A 21,069-nucleotide genomic window follows, 5' to 3' on the forward strand; every position below is an offset into this window, starting at 1 on the left:
AGAGGGGCATTTTAGCATGACTGCAGCAAAGATGTATAAGGACACATCTGTATTTGGTATGTAAAGGAAAGTAATACCACCCTGTTACATTAGCAGTGGCAGATTTTACGTAGGGGATGAGGGGCTGCAGCCCCCCCCCCCAATAAAATCCGCTACTTCAGTGAGACAGTTGCAGTTTGTGACTGGAAGTGGGTTCCCATTGGAAGAGTCACCTGCCAGTCATGCAAAGGGCAGGCAGCCCCAGGGGGAGGAGTCTCTTCCACTGGAGCGCTGCTCTGACTTTCGGGCAGCCCTACAGGGCTTCTCGGGGCTGCAACCAGTGCAGTCCCCAGAAGCCGATGTTATGCACTTGTCAGATTTATTGCGCAGGCGCCGGGACCTATGAGCCCACTCCAAGACCAGCAGCAGACGCAACCCCCTCAGGTAAGGGGACAGGAGCCGCTCCTGCACAGAAGAGAGGAAATGACGTGTGGGAGAGTCACTACGTATCTTGCAGCAGTAAGACCACAGGGTCTCAGGTGAGCACATGAAGGATGTTACTTTCTCCGGAACGCTCGCGCCTCCTCACTTGCCCTCGTGGACCTCAGTAATATAAGGATGACACCACACAAATATGATGCTGACATCATTTATTCTTAGTTGTGTATATTATACGGGGTGGCTTAGGTCATTTGGGGACACAACGAAGCCCTACACATGAATGAAGACACCTGAGGGCAGTAGTATGAATTCCTGCTTTTAAAGATTTAGAAAAGCACCATGTAGAATGCAAAGAGCAGCCATGTAGCATACAAAGAAGTTTGCACATGTAACATACAGTACAGTAGTATGATACAGCTGAGAAAACAGTTTCACAACCTGTATGGCCTAAATGTAGAGTAACTAGAATGCAGCGCTCCTTATTTCTATGCTTAGGAAGTTGATTATCTGCTAGATGCTAACTGTCACTTCTGGGTTGTATTATCACATTGTTTATTAAATTATTTGTACGGTTACCATGGGACGCAACCAAATGTCCATGGAATTGCATGATATATTTTTATTTGCCTTGTTATTGGGTCTATGTACTATGCTTTGGAGAAAGATAAAATGGATGGAGATAAAGTACCAACCAATCAGTTCCTAACTGTCATTATTCAAATGCAGCCTGTAAAGTGTCAGGAGCTGATTGATTGGTACTTTATCTCTCTCCAAAGCTTAGTACATAGACCCCTATGTCTGTGCGTGTGATGATTAAATGCAGCTCATTATAACACACATTTTCTCTTTTAGGTACCCAAGAGTGAATAAAGAGTCATTACTACCTATAGCCAAGGACTTGTCCTATTCAGTGGAGAACGCAGAAGCCTGGTACCCTCCTGGCCACGGTGACATCTATGCCAGCTTTTACAATTCAGGACTTTTGGACACACTCATAGATGAGGGGAAAGAATATATCTTTGTTTCAAATATTGACAATCTTGGAGCCACCGTGGACCTTTATATCCTAAACCACCTTATGAACCCACCAAATGGAAAGCGATGCGAATTCGTTATGGAAGTCACAGACAAAACCAGGGCCGATGTGAAGGTGAATATCCAAAATCTATTATTATTTTAAAATGTGTACTTAACCCTTTTACCCCCATCCTGTATACATGTACCATGGACACAACTGTAGTTCATTCTGCTACATAACCGCCTGTCTCCAGACAGCCTCAAGGCAATGGCAAAGAACAAATTGGCATATTTTCCTGGTAATTTGATAGCTGGTATAATGAATCACAGATTATAATTGCTGTAGAGGAAGGTTATTCAACATGCGGACCTCCAGCTGCTGTGGTACCACACATCCCAGCACATCCTGTCACAGTTTTAGTATGCCTTAATAGCAAAACTGTGGCAATGTATGCTGCTTTTTGTAGTTCCACAGGAACTGGACAGCTGCGTATAGAGAGAGCACCAGGAGCATGCTAGTTTGCACAGTATGTGAAAAAAAAAAATATTAAACCGTCCATGTTCCCAAATTTATATTCCTATTCAACAGTATTTAGGGGTAAATTTACTAATTGGTTGCTATGGGCAACATCTCTTCTAAAACTCACTTCTGAAAACTCTCACTTTAGTAAATTTACCCCTTAGGTGGTTTATTTAATTATCTACTTTTTTGGTAACTTAACTAATGAAATCCTAGCATTGATGGTGGCCCTGTATTGGTGCCAAAGCTTCTGTATGTGATATTACAATACTCAAAATAAACCCAACTCCAAACATGTCCTGATCTGTCCAAGAACACCCAACTTTTGGATAATAATCCGCCCCTTTTGAGTTCCGCGAATTGGGAAAACTGAGGTATGCATTCTTGGCATAGTAACTATGGGAAGAGTTTAGAAAAGGGTTAAACGTTTTGTGAATATTCCACATTTTCTCCATTAAATGACCATAAAATGTAAAATATAATTAAATATGCTTAAAAAAAAAATAGGAGCAGTAAAAATCTAAAAAAATAAAAAATTTGATTAGCTTACAGATAGTATTTCTACTGACGCAAACACAGAATGAAAATACAAAAATTGTTCTGGTTATAAAGTGTAGTAAGAGTATTTTTCTTCTCTTTGCATATGGTTTTTTTTTTTTTTTGTTTAAAGAAAGTCACATAAAACTCTGTGTCCCCATGTGGGACTAGTTATGTCATTCTGCTGTAACTGAACAAATCTCCCCTAATCGCCAGCTTACACAAGGATCCCTTCTTAATTGATGCTCTGCATCTCTCATATTCAGTTTCTTTGCTCATGGCAGAACATTGATTATTCCTTTCTCTTCTACATGAAAAATATAATAATTTGCAACTAGTAACACAGTTCAAGACTGGATTTACATGTAACGTATAACTATGTACGTTAGATTGCTGAATTAGGTCCTTGCTATGGGGTGCGGCTAGCCATTCTATTGAAGTAGCTAATACTGTGCCCTTCTCGTCTTATACAATTTATAATAAGTATTTATGTATGAGCTGTGTGCACTAAATTGTAAGCAAAGTATTCTGTACGTCTCCCAGCGGTATGCAATCAGGAAGCCGGCGGACGTAAGCCCGACAGCCGGCTTCCCGACTGCTTTATCCCGGCGAGGGTTAAATGACAGGCGTCTAATTCTAGACGCCTGTCATTTTGCCGACGCCGGTAGACCGGCGCCCGGCATCCCGATCGAAGTGATGCCGGGCGCCGCAGCGGACAGCCGCGGGGGGTGGGAGGGTTAGGTTTAGGGCTCCCGGGGGGAGACTTAGGGTTAGGCATCCCCTCGGGAGGTTAGGGTTAGACTAGGGGGAGGGAGGGTTAGAGTTAGGCACCCCTGGGGGGGGGGGCTTAGGGTTAGGCACACCCCCTGGGGCCTTAGGTTTAGGTGACGGGGAAGTGGGGGTTAGGTTTAGGCACTTAGAGGGGGGATTAGGGTTAGGCATTGGGGTGAAGGTTAGGGTTAGGCACCCCTAAGGAGGGTTAGGTTAATTGATACTTACCTGGGGACGATCGTCATTTTCAGCCATGTCGGCCTGCCGCTGTCGGGTATTGAACCGCCAGACTTGTGTCCGGCGGTAATTTGTATGTATTCCCTCCCAGCAAGGCATTTATCACTATTTTATGACTTTTGCCTCAAGACGAGTGCCATTTCTTTTTCAATAAATTCTCTTTATATCGATGCTCCCCAAAACCTGCGGCCTGAGTTATCCTTATTCTTGGTGCGTAGCTGGTCCTGCTACCGGATTGTGCTTGGAGGGATAATGACATGGGGCCATGAGTTAGTTTTTCCAGTCATTAAATGTAAACACACCCATTCCCCTGGGCTGCCTATGTACTGACAGGATTATATGATTTAATGAGTGATGACATCACTGAAAGCAGAGCTGCTTATTTAAACAAGGAAATAACTATACATTTACCAGTTATCTACTGCTTGTTATATATGATGTTTATACTTCGCTATAAGGAGGGGATTGTTTTGTTATGGTTATACTGTTGGTACAAAGGGCCTGATTCACTACGGAACGCAACTGTGAAAGCAATAGTGATTACGCACGCAATTCAACTGCGACAGTATGCTAATCCATTGCGATCGCAATGCCGCCGCTGCACTACATAAGGACGCCCGCATTACACACATACGTAATGTTTAGCAAGACTGTGACACCATCAGTACCATCGAGCGAAATCGCAGCCTCGCGCACACTTGCACAAACTCTGGCCTTACTCAGAAATTGCTAACAACCGCGCACGCTATCAGGCCTCAGGCTGCGTATGGCATCGCAGTGGCTAATTTATGCACACCCCTGCAACGGCTTTTAGACACACTGGCACGCCTGCGTTTGCGCGACCCCCCCCCCCATTTACCACCCACAAACGGCACTTCCTTTCAATCACTCTGCGATGGGTCTGCGTAGTCACTGCGATTGCAGTCCCGGTCACAATGGCTAGTTTGCGCACTGCGATACATACTCAGTACAAAACAATCAGCCGATTGCGTACGTATTAGCAAATGCGTTCCTTCCTGAATCAGCCCATAGTCTTTTGACAATAAACCAGTTAAAAATGTTTAACGTTGCAGAAATGACTCCTGTGACATCTCCTTCTTCTTCATGACTTGTCACTTTCCGTGCAAATAATTCACTTCTAATACACAAGATATACCGTATATACTCGAGTATAAATCGACCCGAATATAAGCCGAGGTACCTACTTTTACCCAAAAAAACTGGGAAACTTACTGACTCGAGTATAAGCCTAGTGTGGGAAATGGCAGCAGCTGGTAGTGCCCCCAGTGGCAATCCCCCCCTTTCAGTGCCTCCAGTAGTAATCGCCCCCTGGTAGTACCCCCAGTAGTAATCCCCCCTTTTAGTGCCCCCTGTAGTAATCCCCCACTGGTAGTGCCCCCTGTAGTAATCCTCCCCTGGTAATCCCCCCTTTTGTGCCCCCTGTAGTAATCCCCCCCTGGTAGTGCCTCCTGTAGTAATCCCCCCCTTGTAGTTCCCCCAGTGGTAATCCCCCCTTTTAGTGCCCCCTGTAGTAATCGCCCCCTGATAATGCCCCTTGGTAGTGCCCCCTGTAGTCCCCCCCCCCCCCCTCCTAGTAGAGAGAGACGTGAAAAGAATTAAAAAAAATAAACACTTACCTTAAACTCCCGCTCCTGGTCCCGCCGCTGTGCGCTCCTCCGGCCGCTTTGCATGGGAGAGACGTCGTCATGACGACGTGTCTCCCATCACCCACTGCGGGAGCCGGAAGATGGCTCCCGCAGTGGGAGCAGCAGCAGCCGCTGAGAGTCTGACAGACTCTCAGCGGCTGCTGATTACAGCAAACACATAGCTGCCGGCTCCGGCGGCTGTGTGTTTGGCAGTGTGTAGCGCTGACCGAACTCCGTCCGGTCAGCGCTACACTTGACTCGAGTATAAGCCGAGGGGGTACTTTTTCAGCACATTTTTTGTGCTGAAAAACTCTGCTTATACTCGAGTATATACGGTATTTGTAAAAATAGTGAATTCTGATGTCTTCGCTTTAGATGTTCATTAGCAAACTTGTATATTATAATACACAATAGACCTGGAATTTCCAGGACCTGTATATTATATAGTAACGCAACCTGTGCTGTTTATATTGATAATGACCTGTCAGTGACTAATATCCATAGCCTAGGTAATATGTACTGAGAGAATCACCTATAGAGACATGAGCCTGCACTTAGTGTGACCAGTGATTATACTGCAATGTGCACAAGACACACGCGGCTGTTCTCTTGCTGTCTGATGTGACCGTGTGATTAAAGATCACTGTAATTGCACCATTTATCATTATGTGCCTCCATTATATCTCTCTGTACATTTGAATAATAATTGACAGGCTTGTGAGGCTCTACATTAAGGAAACCTTAATGTAGAGCTTTGTGTGTCCTTTATCAGTGTGTGCATAACACTTAGCAGGAAAAGCACATGAGGGAAGAGGGCCCTGCTCGTGAGAGCTTACAATCTATCACTCATACTATGATATATCCTCCCCTCTGCCAACAACAGCATCAAACCTTTGGGTTCTGCCACCCTGTACTTATTGGAGTATTATGACTGTTGTTGCAGCAGTGTTTATAAACATTGTCTAAGTTGTGCAATGTTCTGTACTGTAATGCTCCAAAAATATACTGGTAGGTTAATTGGCCCCCAACATAAATTAACCCTAGTGTGTATGTGTGTATACATGTGGTAGGGAATATAGATTGTAAACTCCACTGGGGCAGGGGTTGATGTGAATGGCCAGATACTCTCTGTAAAGCGCTGCGGAATATGTGTGCGCTATATAAATTACTGGTAATAAATAATAAATAAATAACGCTGGGTACACACTGGGAGATATATCGCGAGCTCGTCAGCGCTGCAGACCCCTTGTGGCACCATATAAGTAAAGGATAGTCACAATAAATTAAGACTTGCAGATGTTTTGGAATATATAATATAACTGCACTTTTTGTCTGGAGCTGTATGAAATTGATACACCAAGTAGGACAGAGTTGGTAAATGTCCCTTCACGGATTCCTATAGGTGTTATATTTACGACCAGCAGTGGCTCCTACCATCTTGCATAAGGGGGGCTGCCGCAGCTGCTTGTCCGGCCGGCCTTTTTCCAATGGATCTGGCAGAACCAATGCATGCGCACAAACGGCGGTGGCGCCACGCACAGACTTCTAGGGACGGCATCAGCTGCAGCCCCCTAGAAACTGTGTAGGGCTGTCTGAAAGACAGAGCAGCGGCTTCCACTGGAAACTGCTCTCTGATAATCACAGTCGGGACTGGCAGTCTCAGATGAGAAAACAAGTCACCTGGGGCTGCCTGTCCTGTGTGTGACTGGCTGGTAGCACTTGGGAAGTCACTGCCAGTCAGTGTAGGCAGTGCAGTCAAGGACAGGTGCTGGCTCACTGAGGTGGCGGATTGTACTGGGGGGGCCGCAGCCCTGCAGTCTAGGTAAAATCCGCCACTGCTTCCGACCATCCCAGCTGTGTTTCACAATGAACAAGCCATTTCAGGACGTGCAGGGGGTTGATTTTTGAGCTGTACCTTTCTACAGTCCTTGATCCTTATCGCTTAGGATAATATTGTTTTGGCAGGATACAGAATACTGTATTTTTACCATTTAAAGTCATCAGTTTGATAAATTAGTATAAAAAAAGACCTGTGCCTTTCCACTTTATAGTATTCGTCTCAATTCTTCTGCAGCCGTTTCAGACATTGAAGTGAATCCAGCAACCCCTCAGGGAAGTTCTGCAGAGAGCGTAATCTCTATGTCGAGGTTGAACAGAGAAAAAACAAAAATATATATATATACATTGGTGCACACTGATTTATCACATGCTACTATTAAATTCTTGGTCTTCACATAAGCATGAAATAAATGACGTCTTCACATTTTGTACTTGTTGCTTGGATTTATTCTGATTGCTGATACAAAGCAGTGATTTAGTAGGAAAAGTTGTAGCTCTCGATGAATCAATGTTTTTAGTTTGAGAAAATGATTTCTGTTCAGAAACCAATTACAAATTGTGGTTTATCTGGTGTTGACAAAGGATTCTAAATAAATCAAGAAAAACTGCATCATGCGCGTTTCACCACTGCTCTGCCCGTTTCTTCAGAAATTTTACCTACAGGTCTCATTTAGACTCTAATGACCGTAGCAACACTGAGCTCCACTAGACGTGATAAAAGCCTTTTTGACTGCAAGGTGTATAAATCTTTTTACTTTCACATTTGTTATTCTATAAATCAGAAGCCCAAAGATAAGTAATTTATAGAATCAAACAATTTTATCTACAAATGTGAATGTACAGTATAGTGCTAGTTACTTATTGATGCTTGCTTGTCAATATGCCACATCTTAGGCACGTAACTAATTACACAGCCACATATATTCAAGGGATGCGGTGAGCATCCCGACATGCGGGATACCATCTGCCGGAACCCCGGCATCGGAATCCCAAACGCTGAAATACTGACATGACTCGGGATGCTGAAGTCTGGATCCTGGCAGACGGCATCCCGATCGTAAGGACACCGCGGAAAGGTGAGTATCACCCGGGGGTGTTAGCGTTAGGCAGCGGGAGGGGGGAGGTTAGGGTTAGGCTACGGGCAGGGGGGGTTAGGTTCAGGCACCACCTGGGGGGTTTAGGGTTAGGCACTAAGGGGGGAGGGTTAGGTTTAGGCACTTACCGGGGGCGTTAGGGTGCAGGGTAGGGAGAGTTAGTATTAGGGTACAGGAAAGGAGGGTTAAGGGGTAAATAGGACAGAGGAACTGTACTCACCGTTCCACTGTCGGGTTTGGAACCTTCGGGATGCCGGAATCCCATCCTTCGGTATTTCATATCGATTCCATTTTCAGAATTGAGGAGTTCCAGCTGACTTTCTGAAATTACATTCTCATAACAATTCTATTTTTGTGGCTTTGTGTTTAATATGGGAAAGCTGGGTTCACACCATAATTATCATACCTATCAAATGCCGGTGGCTTGTGGTTTATTGTGATAATTGCCTCACACACACTCATACATTGATTGTTAAAGACCTTCACAGCACATGCAGGTGATAAACAATATGCTCTTTGATGACGATGTTTTACAAAAGGAATACACATGGAACAAGATTTGGCAGTAGAATAGGATCATGCACGTAATTTTATTATAAAGAAAAACAATTTTTATTAAAATCCATATATTAGGTAATGTATCTTTATAGTCTTATTGTACAATAAAATTACTTTATCTCTATATATCACTGATTCAATTTCAGACTTTATAAATTTTCTGCTTTATTTCACCCAAAGGGAGGCACGCTGACGCAGTACGAAGGAAAGCTGCGGCTGGTGGAGATCGCGCAAGTGCCCAAACCACATGTGGATGAGTTTAAATCGGTGTCTAAATTTAAGATCTTCAACACAAATAATTTGTGGATCTCTTTGTCGGCAGTGAAGCGGTTACAGGAAGCCAATGCTATTGATATGGAAATCATAGTTAATCCCAAGGTACATTTGGCAGGATTACTTATTGTGTACTTGTCGGTAAATAATCAGCAAATCACTTTAATCTTGTATTGTGTGTAATGTGGGCGTGATATGTATGGAAACAGTGCCACAATCTATTAATGCATCGCTTTGTCATTACAGACCTTAGATGGAGGCTTAAATGTCATCCAGCTGGAGACGGCCGTGGGTGCCGCTGTTAAAAGTTTTGAGAATTCACTGGGCATCAATGTTCCCCGAAGCCGATTCCTGCCTGTAAAAACCACATCGGATCTGCTGCTCGTCATGTCCAACCTGTACAGTCTTAATGCAGGATCGCTAACCATGAGCGAGAAGAGGGAATTCCCCACAGTACCACTGGTCAAACTGGGGAGCTCGTTCACCAAGGTGAGGACACAATCATCGCTTCCATATGCATAAAGCAGATAGCAATGGGACGCTAACCAAAATACTCCACCCCCCTTCACTTTTCATATTTAACAAAGCGCTCACTATAAATGTTTCTATATTTACATGTCTGTTTGGTTACAACTATGGGCCTGATTCAGGGCTATACATCTGTGCATGCAGCTGCGATGCGAAAATATGCAATTATTGCAGCCGCCGGGAGATGTATTGAGACGGCCACCTGCGGCTTTGCAAATCCAGGCACCTGCGTACAAAGACGCAGCAGCAGATCGTTCCATTGTTTGTTTTTTTAATTGAGTATTTTTTTTATTGATAAATGTTTTCCAATTGAACAATAAAACAAACAAAAAGTAAACCACAATAATTATTACACATCAAAATGGTAAAGCAAATCCATCCAGCGAATATAGAACACCTAATATAAATAACATATTCGCAAATTGCAGAGCATAGCAGAAAAAAAAGAAAAACAAAATTTACAGCATCTATAAATATATTATATAACATATTAAACATATGAAAAAAAAAAAAGAAGAGAATAATAGACTCAGAATAGTATCAAAATCATCCAGTACAGAATTTACAATATATTTACGCTAGAGCTATTAACACTTATGGAGCGTACACACGGTCAGATTTGTCAGACTTGTCAGATGAACGACTGAACGATTAAACGATTTGACCAAAGTTTTGAACGATTGAACGATTTTTGACTGCATTAAAATGAATGTAATCGTCCAAGTCTGACTGCAAACCCATCAGATGTCAGATATCGTTATCTGACAAACGGGAACGCGCATCGTTGATCGTCCATCGTTCAGGCATGTCAGATATGAACGATTTTCCTTCAGATATGAACGACTGAACGATTTTTAAATAGTTATCGTCCATATCTGAAGAAAAAATCTGATCGTGTGTATGCACCATTAGATGTTAGGCCACATAATGTAGAAACCTCCATCCCCAATATGCATTAGACAATCATATATAAACAGCATTGAGCAAGATCCAACCATAGTCTGACTCCCAATCAATAAACATAACATAAAACTTAAGAGTCTAGGGGGGTCATTCAGACCCACTCGCGAGCGGCAGTACGCTCGCAAGTGGGTCGATGTTCCCCACTGCGCATGCGCACGACGGAGGGAGCTCCGTCGTGTGCATGCGCAAGACCCGGCGAGCGAAGGTCTTTCCTTCGCTCGGAGTGTCTCATCAAAGGGGGCGTGCTGTCGATGGTGACTGACAGCACGCCCCCTTTGGTGGGCATGCCGGGGGCGTGCCTGCCAGACGGAGGCGTTCCCAATGGAACGCCTACCATCTGAAGCCTGCCCCACTGACATCACTAGTGATGTCAGTGGGAGTGATTTTGGCTCTGATAGAGCCAAAATCACTCCTGGCCTTGCGGTTGGGAAGGAATATGGAGGGGGCGGAGCCGAAGCATGCAGCCAGCCCTCTCTGTCTCTGAGTCTCTGTTGAACTGGCCACATGCTGAATGGCATCTAAGCTAATAACCCACCTAATTTGGGACCGGACTGGACCACCAGGCTGCGGCACGGTGCACAGTTTGGGAACCACTGGTCTAGGTAAAGTATGCTGATCTGGCGGGCATATGTAGATTGTAACCATCTCTGCCAAATTCAGTGAAACTTAGATTCAGCTTTACAAGTAGTATATAAATACCACACATGAGATATTGTGGTATTAACTAGAGCAACCCACGTTTGAAACTCAGGTCCCATAGTTGCCATCCACGCTCTCGCTCTACATACTTTGGCCAAGATACATAAATTAAGAATGTATTGTCTAGTGTACCTATCAAAAACATCCTCAGCCAAAGTACCAAGAGTACAAACTGCCGGAGTCACAGCTGATTGGGGTATATTTGATGATGCAGTCCCTTAGGAACACCCACATCTAGGATAAATATCTTCAGCACGCCACCCAAATTGAAAAAGATGTACAGGGGTGAGACAAGTCCTGTGTAGTATAAATAATTGAATTGCTGGAATCTAATCCGCTGTGGATTCTCCTGGACTACCAAGGACCAGAGACCAGTATTCATCACACATTGGGCCAACCTCCACCTCTCACTTTTGTTTAAGACTTGTAATGTTAGATGAATGGTGAGCATTCATAATAAAGGAGTAGAGACATGAGAGAGCTCTACGAGCGTTTAGGGACAATAGGAACAACTTGAGCACGGAATCCTGTAACATCAGAGGTGCACCCGCAAATTGTGCATTTAAAGCGTGTCTAAGCTGTAAATATCTGAAGAATAGTGTATGGGGAAGATTGAATTCACTACATAATTGGGTAAATAATTTTAGAACATTATCATCATACAGTAGACGTGTCTCAACAAAGGGGGCGTGCTGTCGATGGTGAGTGGCCATCGCGACCATTTTTTTGGCCGCTCGCTATAGCTGTGGGTGGTCACCCACAGCTATGTGAGCGGCCAGGGGGCGCTCTAAAAAAAGAGAAGGACGGCTCTGATTCAGAGCGAGCTCTCTGTCAGAGCATCCAGCTCTGAATCAGGGCCACTGCTCCATGGGATGCCTGAATATGGGTATAACAACATCTAATGTTCACTGCTGTGGATTGTTCAGGCATAAACCCAGTTTGGTCTGGTTGGACTATAGTAGTTAGGGGAGGGGAGGGAGGAAGGGGGTTGGGGGCAGCTCCAACGATTTTATGTTGCTCCCCCCCCTTCCCCAACATAAAATCGTTTGACGCCCCTACTTGTCACAACTCCCCATTACCTTCCCCAAATGCTCTCTGTCAATCACACTGCGGATAAATTGGTATTGTACCTTGTCAACTGCATGGGCATAGCGTAGAACTCTAAATCAGGCCCAATGTGTTTATTATATAATCATTGTACAGATGTTAGCTTGTAATCTCCCCGTCCACTCTCTAGTTACCTGGAGCATGTTCTCACTTCTAAGCTGCTGTATTATCGGTTATTATAAGACCATTTGGCTTACTTTAGACTATAGCTGTGTTAGTGCTTTTGTTGGAGACCAAAGAGGGTGTCTAACATATACCCACAGCTTGCGCTAAATCCTCATTCTTCTTTAGGGTATGGCGGAGTACGAGAACAAGTATTTTGGTAGCCGACCCCAGTGTCTTTGTCTCAATGTCAGCAGGTAGTAAGAGTATATTTTACAGCTAAATATATAGCTAAGGCGCCAGTGAGAGTGCACTGTGTGCTATACTGCTGGTCAAAAAAAGCCGCACACCTATCGGGGGTCTGCCACACTCCCAACAATCTAAACCTGAAAACAAACATTAGATAGACGGCGCTAATTTATCACAGCAGATAGAGAAGATATGCAATATAAAAATTATTATTTATTAATATGCACATATGATATGTGAATAATCCCTAAATGGGATTTCTAAATAAAAACAATCCTAAAAAAGCATATATAATAGAAAACATGTATTGTACAAAAAAAGACAATGAAATATAAATATAGCAACCGGTGGATAATGATCTCCAATCCCCTGTAGTACAGGGTGCCAAAGTCCCTTTCCGGATCAAATGATAAAACTGTGCACAGTATTGACTCCACATCCAGTGGTAGAAATAATGGGCCTGATTCAGAGCCGAGCGCTCGCTCTGAATCAGTGCCCACCTACCTGAAAATGGAGCGGCCTCCTGGCCGCTCGCATAGCTGTGGGTGACCACCCACAGCATATGCGAGCGGCCAAAAAGATGGTGGCGATGGTCAAGACCATCGCGACCATCGGGCTTGCGACGAGACTCTGTGGTAGGGTCTCACTGCCGCAAGCCCAAGAGTGATTTTTGGCTCTATCAGAGCCAAAATCACTCCCACTGACATCATTACTGATGTCAGTGGGGCCGGCTTCAGACAGTAGGCGTTCCCATGGGAACGCCTCCGTCTGGCAGCCACGCCCCCGGCACGCCCACCAAAGGGGGCGTGCTGTCACTCACCATCGACAGCACGCACCCTTTGGTGCGAGACCCCGAGCGACGTATTCCTCGTCGCTCGCCGGGTCTCGCGCATTCGCACAACATCGACCCGCTTGCGAGCGGGTCTGAATGACCCCCAATGTTCCCAGTAATTTTGACACTATGTAACAAATGGGCCACAGACTGATAATTATAGCATCATTGGTATCAAAACACAGTGCAGGTGAGCTAAACTTCAAAGTGGAGTATATGCTGATGGTCGAGCAGTACTGGAGCAGGAATAGATGTATATAAGGGCTCAACAGTACTCACAATCCTCCATTAAGCCAGGCCACTCCGGTAGTGATAAATAATAAGCAGCCTCCGTGGCCACCACCAGTGCCCCGGGCAAACAGAACGAGTTTCCGACAGGGTCTCCCGCTCTCTAAACCGCTTCGGCGGTCAGCAGTCTGCGGCGTCCGTAGCCGTAAAGGCTTCCTTGAGAGGTGAATTGAGCAGGGACTGACCCCTCCTAGGCACTGATCCCGTGTTACAAATCACCTGCGTTGCTCACATGGATCCCGGCAAGCCGCTGTATGTCAACCAGCGTGTCAGCCGCTGGGGGGGGGAAAGGAAGAGAGGCATATCATATGTGCATATTAATAAATATAAATTTTTATATAGCATATCTTCTCTATCTGGTGTGAGAAATTAGCGCCGTCTATCTATTGTTTGTTTTCAGGTTTATATTTTACAGCTGACTACAATTAGACAGAAGTAAACTTCATTTATTATAGAGTGTTGGATATTTGTATGGATATTTTAGCCTTTTGTTCTGATGCTGTTGCTGTCTGTGAAGTGAAACCTCCTCTTGGAAGTCAGTAGCAGTCTGTAGGATATGGAAACGGGATGTAGTTATGTGACCAGCGTCCGCAAGGTCGCCGGTCGCAATACCGACTGCTGAATGCCGGCAGAGAATTCATGATAGGCGTCGAAATACCGACGGGGGGGAATGGTGGGGGTTAGGTTTAAGGCAGTTAGCTGGGTTAGTGTTCGGTTTTGGGGGGGGGGTTAGTATTAGGCACCCTTAGCGGGGAGGGTTATGGTTAGGCAACCCCCTGGGAGGGTTGGGATTAGGGAGTGGTAAGGAGGGGGGTTAGGATTAGGTACCCCCAGGAGGAGGTTAGGGTTAGGCACTAGGGGGGTGGGTTAGGATTAGGCACCACTAAGGGTGGGTTGGGGGGAGGTTAGGGTACTTACCTGCCTCTGTCGGAATCTTCATCCTGTCGGGCAGCCGCTGTTGGGATTTGAACCGTCGGCTAAACAGCCGCCGGCATTTCAATCCCATTCCATGGAAACAGACTAACCACATACTGCAGAAGCTGAACTTTGTAACAAACATACTAACAAAAAAAGTATTTTGTTTTGTAAATATATGAAATAAGTTAATTTATTTGTAATTAAAAAAAAACTTGTTCTACAGAGTATATAGTATGTTGATTATATTTTTCTTTAAATAGAGATTAAGTTATTGTTCTTGTGGATATGTCTTCTTCTGCAGCAAGTATTCACTGTATTTTACACGTTAGAAAATATATTTATTTTCAACATACCACTGAATGCTGTAGCACTGTACAGATTGTGGTGGTGTACTGACTAGGCTGCTGTGTTAGACCAGGTGACACTCAGGAGCTACAATAGTCGAGTGGAGAAGACTTTAGTTTTGCAGAGCATTGTTCAGCTGAGCTATTAATATGTACACTGAATTAATATTTAGCCTGTCCCTTAATTAGGATCTACTGACATTATATTGAGCCTGGAACTGTATTGCTGTCACTAGTTCTTAATGAATTTTGTAGGCTGCATTCACAGGAACGTTGTTACAACCCACAAAATCACGACCTCCACTCACAGGTGGATCCAGACAGAAGCAGTGGAGCCCTCTACAGTAGTGGAGGTGAACTGCCTGTGGCTGCACAGTACGTGGTTGTGCCTGGCGGCCAGATAGAGGGGCCTATTTATCAACAAGCTTTATCATACACAACTTGTTGTGTATGATAATGGTGCTCCAGCCAATCTGCTCCCAAATGTCATTTTTCAAACAGAAGTTAAAACTTGTTGATAAATGGGCCCCAGAGGATCCTACACAGCTGCTCCGTGTGTGTGATAAACACCGTCAGAGTGGCCGGGCAGCATCCTCCGCCTGTATCTCTGGTGCAGCCGCCACAGCAGCAAAACTATTACATATCTTTGTTATGAGATGTTCCTTCTAAATGGTCTGGAATTTCGGCATTTGTGTATTTACCGTTTGGCTTTAGATTGGTTTTCCTCCATTAAATTAGGAGGGGCGAAAGCTGTGTGAGCTGTAACTTCAAATACTTGGTATTTATCAAAGCTTGGAGAGAGATTAAATCGTGAGAGATAAAGTACTAAACAATCAGCTTCTGGCTTACATTTTCTCAAACACAGCCTGTGAAATGTATGTTAGAAGCTGATTGGTTAGTACTTTGTCTCTCACAATGTTCTCTCTTCAAGCTTTGATAAATACCTTAGGCTCCTTGGAAGTCTGGGGATCTAAGCCAAACGGGTCGGACATACTGTGTTCTGTGACCTTTGCAGAGTGTGACTTCATTTCTCTCTTTATTTTTAGGTGCAAGATTACTTGAAGAGGTTTGAGAACATACCCGATATGCTGGAGCTGGATCATCTCACCGTGTCAGGAGACGTGACCTTTGGGAAAAATGTTGTACTGAAGGTGTGTACAGAGTAAGGTCTCTGGGAGGCTCAGCCCTATTCATCACCATTAGGTGCCATTGTTGCATCAGCATGATGTACAGTGTATGAGCGAGGTGACCGGTAATGCTTATGCCATTCCTTCAGAACAATAGAGAAAGCAAACACAATGTTTGACTAACTTCGGTGCTGTTGTAATGGGGCAGTGTCACAGCTGTTCTCTGTTGGCAAAGTATACAACTAATGACATAAATCAGATTAGACTAAGCCTATTTCACATGAGCAAACACATCATATGTTAAAGGGGAAGATTTATCAAATCTTGAAGAGAGATAAAGGGGGAGATGAATCAAACATTGGAGAGAGGTAACGTACCAACCAATCAACCGCTAACTGTCATTTTACAGGCTGTTTGAAAAATGACCGTTAGGAGCTGTTCGGTTGGCTCTCTATCACTCTCCAATGTTTAATACGTCTCCCACATAGCACCAACCAATCAGCTAAGCAAGTCATTTTACAGGCTGTGCTAGAAATTAACAATGTGTCGACAATTCAGGCCATATCGACATGGAGTCAACATGATGGGATGTAGTCAGGAAGCCGACTGTCTAAACGCCGACCGCCGGCCTCACGACTAATCCCGGCAAGGTACTAATGACAGGCATACCGAACAAAGGTAAGCCAGGCGCGGACAGCCGCGCGGGGGGGGGAGGGTTAGGTTTTTATGTCTCCTGGGGGGACTTAGGGTTAGGCACCCCCCCAGGAGGGTTAGGTTTAGGCTAGAGGAAGGGGGATTAGGGTTAGGCACCCCCAGGGGGGAGGTTAGGGTTAGGCACCCCCTGGGAGACTTAGGGTTAAGCTGCGGGGAAGGGGGGGTTAGGTTTAGGCACCTGTAAGGGAAAGTTAGGGGGGGAAATAGGGTTAGCGATACTTACCTTTTTAACGATCGGGATCCCTTGCCAGGCTGCCGCTATCGGGAATTGAACTGTCGGCCATGCGGCTGGCGGTAATACCTACTACACCCAACATGATGACTCTCTGCCTTTGTTCGTGCAACAGTCTGACTAGATCATAACCTCTATGCTAGTTTGACCATCACTGTCTATAGAAACAGGTGGTGGGAGTTGGGAGACACTAGGGGGGCAAAATCCGGGTTGCTTCTAGATGACCCTGGTAGTTCTCAGCTTGAAATGAAGTCATCCAGGGTCGGCGCAAGGTTTCCCTGCACCCTAGGCAAAACTTCAGACTTCACTGCAGCAGCGTCGTCAGCTGTCACCGATGGAGCCACGTGAGCTGCACTCCCCGATTCCCTGTAGCAGTGTAGATCCTGTCAGCTGCTGCAGATTGACCCTCCCTGACGGTGCTGGCAGACGCCATTGGACTTGACCCTGACAGCCCTGCTGGCCACGGGGACAACACATGAGACTGACACACGGGGCCGGGGGAGGGAGACTCAGTGGGCTGTGCGCCAATCAGAGGAGTTAGTGTCCGGGAGGGCAGGTGACCAGTGAGTGATTGACAGTGGCTCACTTTCACTGACTGTAGCAGCATCGCATGTCGGGCTGTGGCCAGAGGTGTAGTTAGGTTCCATGGTGCCCGGAGCATGGGAATGTTGCTGCACCCCCCTCACCTGTACTTAATTGGGGCGTGATCAACAAGTGTACGGATGGCACAATGTATTGTCCCATCGAATTGTGCTGGCACTGTGTGTGCCCAGCTTTAGAGTCACAGTAGTAAAAGCCAGAATTACAAACCTTTTAAAGAACTTTGGCCCATAGATATACTATTCAGTTTGCTCTATATACATATGTATATAGAGAGAGAGATCTATATAGAGGCTATCCAGGCTAGATTATCAAATGTGCAGCCAGCACGCACCTCTTCTTTTTTTTTTTTTTTTTAGTTTCATTCTGGGAGTGCCCATGGCTCCTCTCGGGCCAGATGTACTAAGCTCTGAAAAGTGATAAACTGGAGAGTGATAAACCACCAGCCAATCAGCTCCCAACTTATTTTTCAAACACAGCCTGTAACATGACAGTTGGGAGCTGAGTGGCGACTGGTGGTTTCTCACTCTCCAGTTTATCACTTTTCAGAGCTTAGTACATCTCCCCTTCTGTGGAGGTATGTTGTACCCGGCGATGCTGGACTTAGCCCTGCCTCCCGGTGACATCAGTCGTCAGTCACTGGGGAGAAGAGGGCTGGATGGGAGAGATCATCACTGCACGGCGGAGAGGCCTAGGGCGAGTGCGATCGCGTTCTTGCCCCAGCTACAGCCTATGTCGCCAGGACCTGAGTCTTCAAAGACTCAGGTTTCCAGAGTTCAGTGCCAGGAGAATGAAGCAGTGTGCGCCCATGGAGGCGGTACCCGTCAGTGATCAGATAGCTGCCAAAGTTGGACTTACACTCACCCTCAATGTGGCGCCGTATGCAGCGTTCAGTTACAGTGGTACTGATAAGACACGCAGCCTCTGCTAATGCCATATAAAAGATAGACAATATTCTTTTTTTTTTTTTTTTTCCTTGCTGAGGGAACTATGCAGCGCCCTCTGGTGGCCGGCGCTCTAGGTCGCTGCCTAATGGGAGCGCCGGCCTCATACTTTATTTAATTCTTTATTTCATTACTTATAAAACAGACCTCTTATTACTGAAGAGTCTTTTTTAATGGGTATGATGACACCAAATGAACTTAATGGTTATTTTAATAAAAGTGAAAAAATTTGTATTTCATCATCAAGTCCACATTTAAAAAGTTCAGAGTTCTGCTTTGCTACCAAGCAGTAATAGTAGAACAGATTGTAATGCTGGGGAGGGGGGTCTTCAGGGGAACACACATTTTGCATTTGACAATTGTAAGTATTAAAGGAGAAAGGTATAAGAAATATTCTAATAATAGAACTTCATTGATGGTGTTTAGTCTTTTTGAAGAAAACACCATTCAGGTTTAGGTGCCTTTGTGTGACTTTCCTTCCCTAGGATTCCTTTACTTTCTCCTGACCGTCATAGGGGGCGATTCAATTGTTGCGTGGCAGGTGATAATTAATGAGCGCCCAGTTTTGCAACTCAATTGTTTTGGGCGCTCATTAATTATCCCCCTCTTCAGGCTCTATTAGCCTGGGTTTGGCTGTGTAAAATACATCTAAAATCCTGGTTAGAGCGCCCTAACTCAGGTTACCGTCCTAACCATGGGTTCCTCGCACATTCTTGCTTGCACCCTCCTGAAGGTGCGAGCAGAATTGGTGGCATCGGCGGCTATCGCGGTCAGATGGAGCAACAATTGAATTGCTCCGTTGGGCGACTTAAAAAATAAAATAAAAAAATAGCCGCCGGCTAAACAATTGAATCGTCCCCACAGTGAGATGTGATCATTATGTCAAAATAAATGAGCATAAGCAGTGTTGCCTTGATATAAGGAGGTGTATGATATCATTGGGGGCAGGGTAGGATATTATGTGGGGCGTGACCAGGTCTGGAAAAGATGAAACAATATGAGCAGGCAAAAAAGTAGCAGACACATCTTATGGGGCGATACATCTACAGCCCCGATTTCCAATTCTGCAGATCCAAGGCCATCGACGATAACCAGTGATCCGATGGCAGATCGGGAAAAACCTGCATATTAAAAATCCTGACTCATCGATTCCAATCATTTTTTTGGTCGGGATCGGTGAATCGAGGATTTCCAACATGTTGAATTTCCCTGGTGTCGGCAGTACGGGGAATTCGGGCAATATATTGAAGATATATGGGTCCCATTAGCCTACTCAGGAGAACCGTATACTAAATGTCTGGCCTATCTGTATAGGCACAATTTTGTCAGGCAGGGGAGAAACGCCCGATGCATTTTATTCAGTCAGGAAGAAACAGAGGAAGGCTATAACATGTTCTACATTTCATTTATTTCACACTCAAATCCCTACTACGTGCTTCAGATTTATGATGCAAGACCATCGTTGGGCTGAATTCTGGGCGGCTTGTGAGTAGCTAAATTAATCTGTATTTTTGTTGTTTCCTTTGTCTTTGTTTAGGGTACAGTAATCATCATTGCAAATCACGGTGACCGAATCGATATCCCTCCCGGTGCAGTATTAGAAAACAAAATAGTCTCTGGAAACCTTCGGATCTTGGATCACTGAGATCGCCCCGGCACATACCTATTTTTATGAATGATGTACAGTGCATATGAAGATTTCATAGCCAGTTGGACGGTGGCCAGCTGACCTGACCTCTGTCGTCCTTGCACTCTAGTTGTCAGTATTGTAGTTTGTCTGTGTGCTATATAATATTTACGTGGAAGAGAGAGCCCCCCCCCATTATATTTGCAAGCAATAAATAAAATATTTAGTCATCAAAGAAAAAAAAAGACAGAATCCCTGGTAATGTTGAAGTGTATTTAAAGTGCAATATTGTCCTGACGTGAAAAAAAATAAAAGGAATAATGAAGACCTGTGTGTGTTGTTACTAATGATTTATCACTTCTGTCCGGACCGTCCCTGAGATGCAGCAGCACTAGGAAACATGTCAGGAATTTCCTATTTATTGGTTAGTGCATTTTCTTAGTAACTTTACAATAAGCATAAACCTCTGATTGATCAAACTTTATGTTTTCTTTTGCACTTCGTAAATAATGAGTTTCTTTTGAACTGATCACTAACTTTGGGCAAGATACTGGTTTTGTCTCTCTTCTGCTCGTCAGAAAAAAAATATACCTCTACAAAGTGGTTCCAGTAAACCGAGCCCCTAAGTAGCCACTGGGGCCTTGATGGGAGCCTAGATTGCCTATTGGACGGTCCGACTTTACATTCTACAGCTGTTAGTTTGGGGAATGCAAAATAACAAAAGCCAACCGGTCACTGCCAATAGTGCATTATATTCTGTGTTAGGTCACAGTGTCCCTGTAAGAAATACATTGTTAGGGGTTATAAGAAATTGTACATCATTGTCATGTAATAAATTACATTTCTACATCAGGGTCCATAGGGCATCCACAGGATACCTTGG

At 44.7% G+C, this 21,069-nt stretch overlaps 1 protein-coding gene across 4 annotated transcripts in view; it reads left to right on the forward strand.

Annotated features, from left to right (window-relative positions):
* The window catches only part of UGP2 (UDP-glucose pyrophosphorylase 2), an 87,793-nt gene extending 67,280 nt beyond the window's left edge, over nt 1-20,513 (forward strand). For all 4 annotated transcript variants that reach the window (XM_088477221.1, XM_088477219.1, XM_088477220.1 and 1 more), the window contains exons 6-10: nt 1,273-1,570; nt 8,820-9,017; nt 9,159-9,401; nt 15,989-16,093; nt 20,097-20,513. In XM_088477221.1, coding sequence (XP_088333347.1) covers nt 1,273-1,570; nt 8,820-9,017; nt 9,159-9,401; nt 15,989-16,093; nt 20,097-20,204 — 952 coding nt within the window. In that variant the 3' untranslated portion in view covers nt 20,205-20,513. The remainder of the gene's footprint in view (nt 1-1,272; nt 1,571-8,819; nt 9,018-9,158; nt 9,402-15,988; nt 16,094-20,096) is intronic.
* Nucleotides 20,514-21,069: the final 556 nt, after the last annotated feature.

Source organism: Taudactylus pleione, unplaced genomic scaffold, assembly GCF_031769625.1.
Source record: "Taudactylus pleione unplaced genomic scaffold, aTauple2 ptg000201l, whole genome shotgun sequence".
NCBI classification, from domain to species: domain Eukaryota; kingdom Metazoa; phylum Chordata; class Amphibia; order Anura; family Myobatrachidae; genus Taudactylus; species Taudactylus pleione.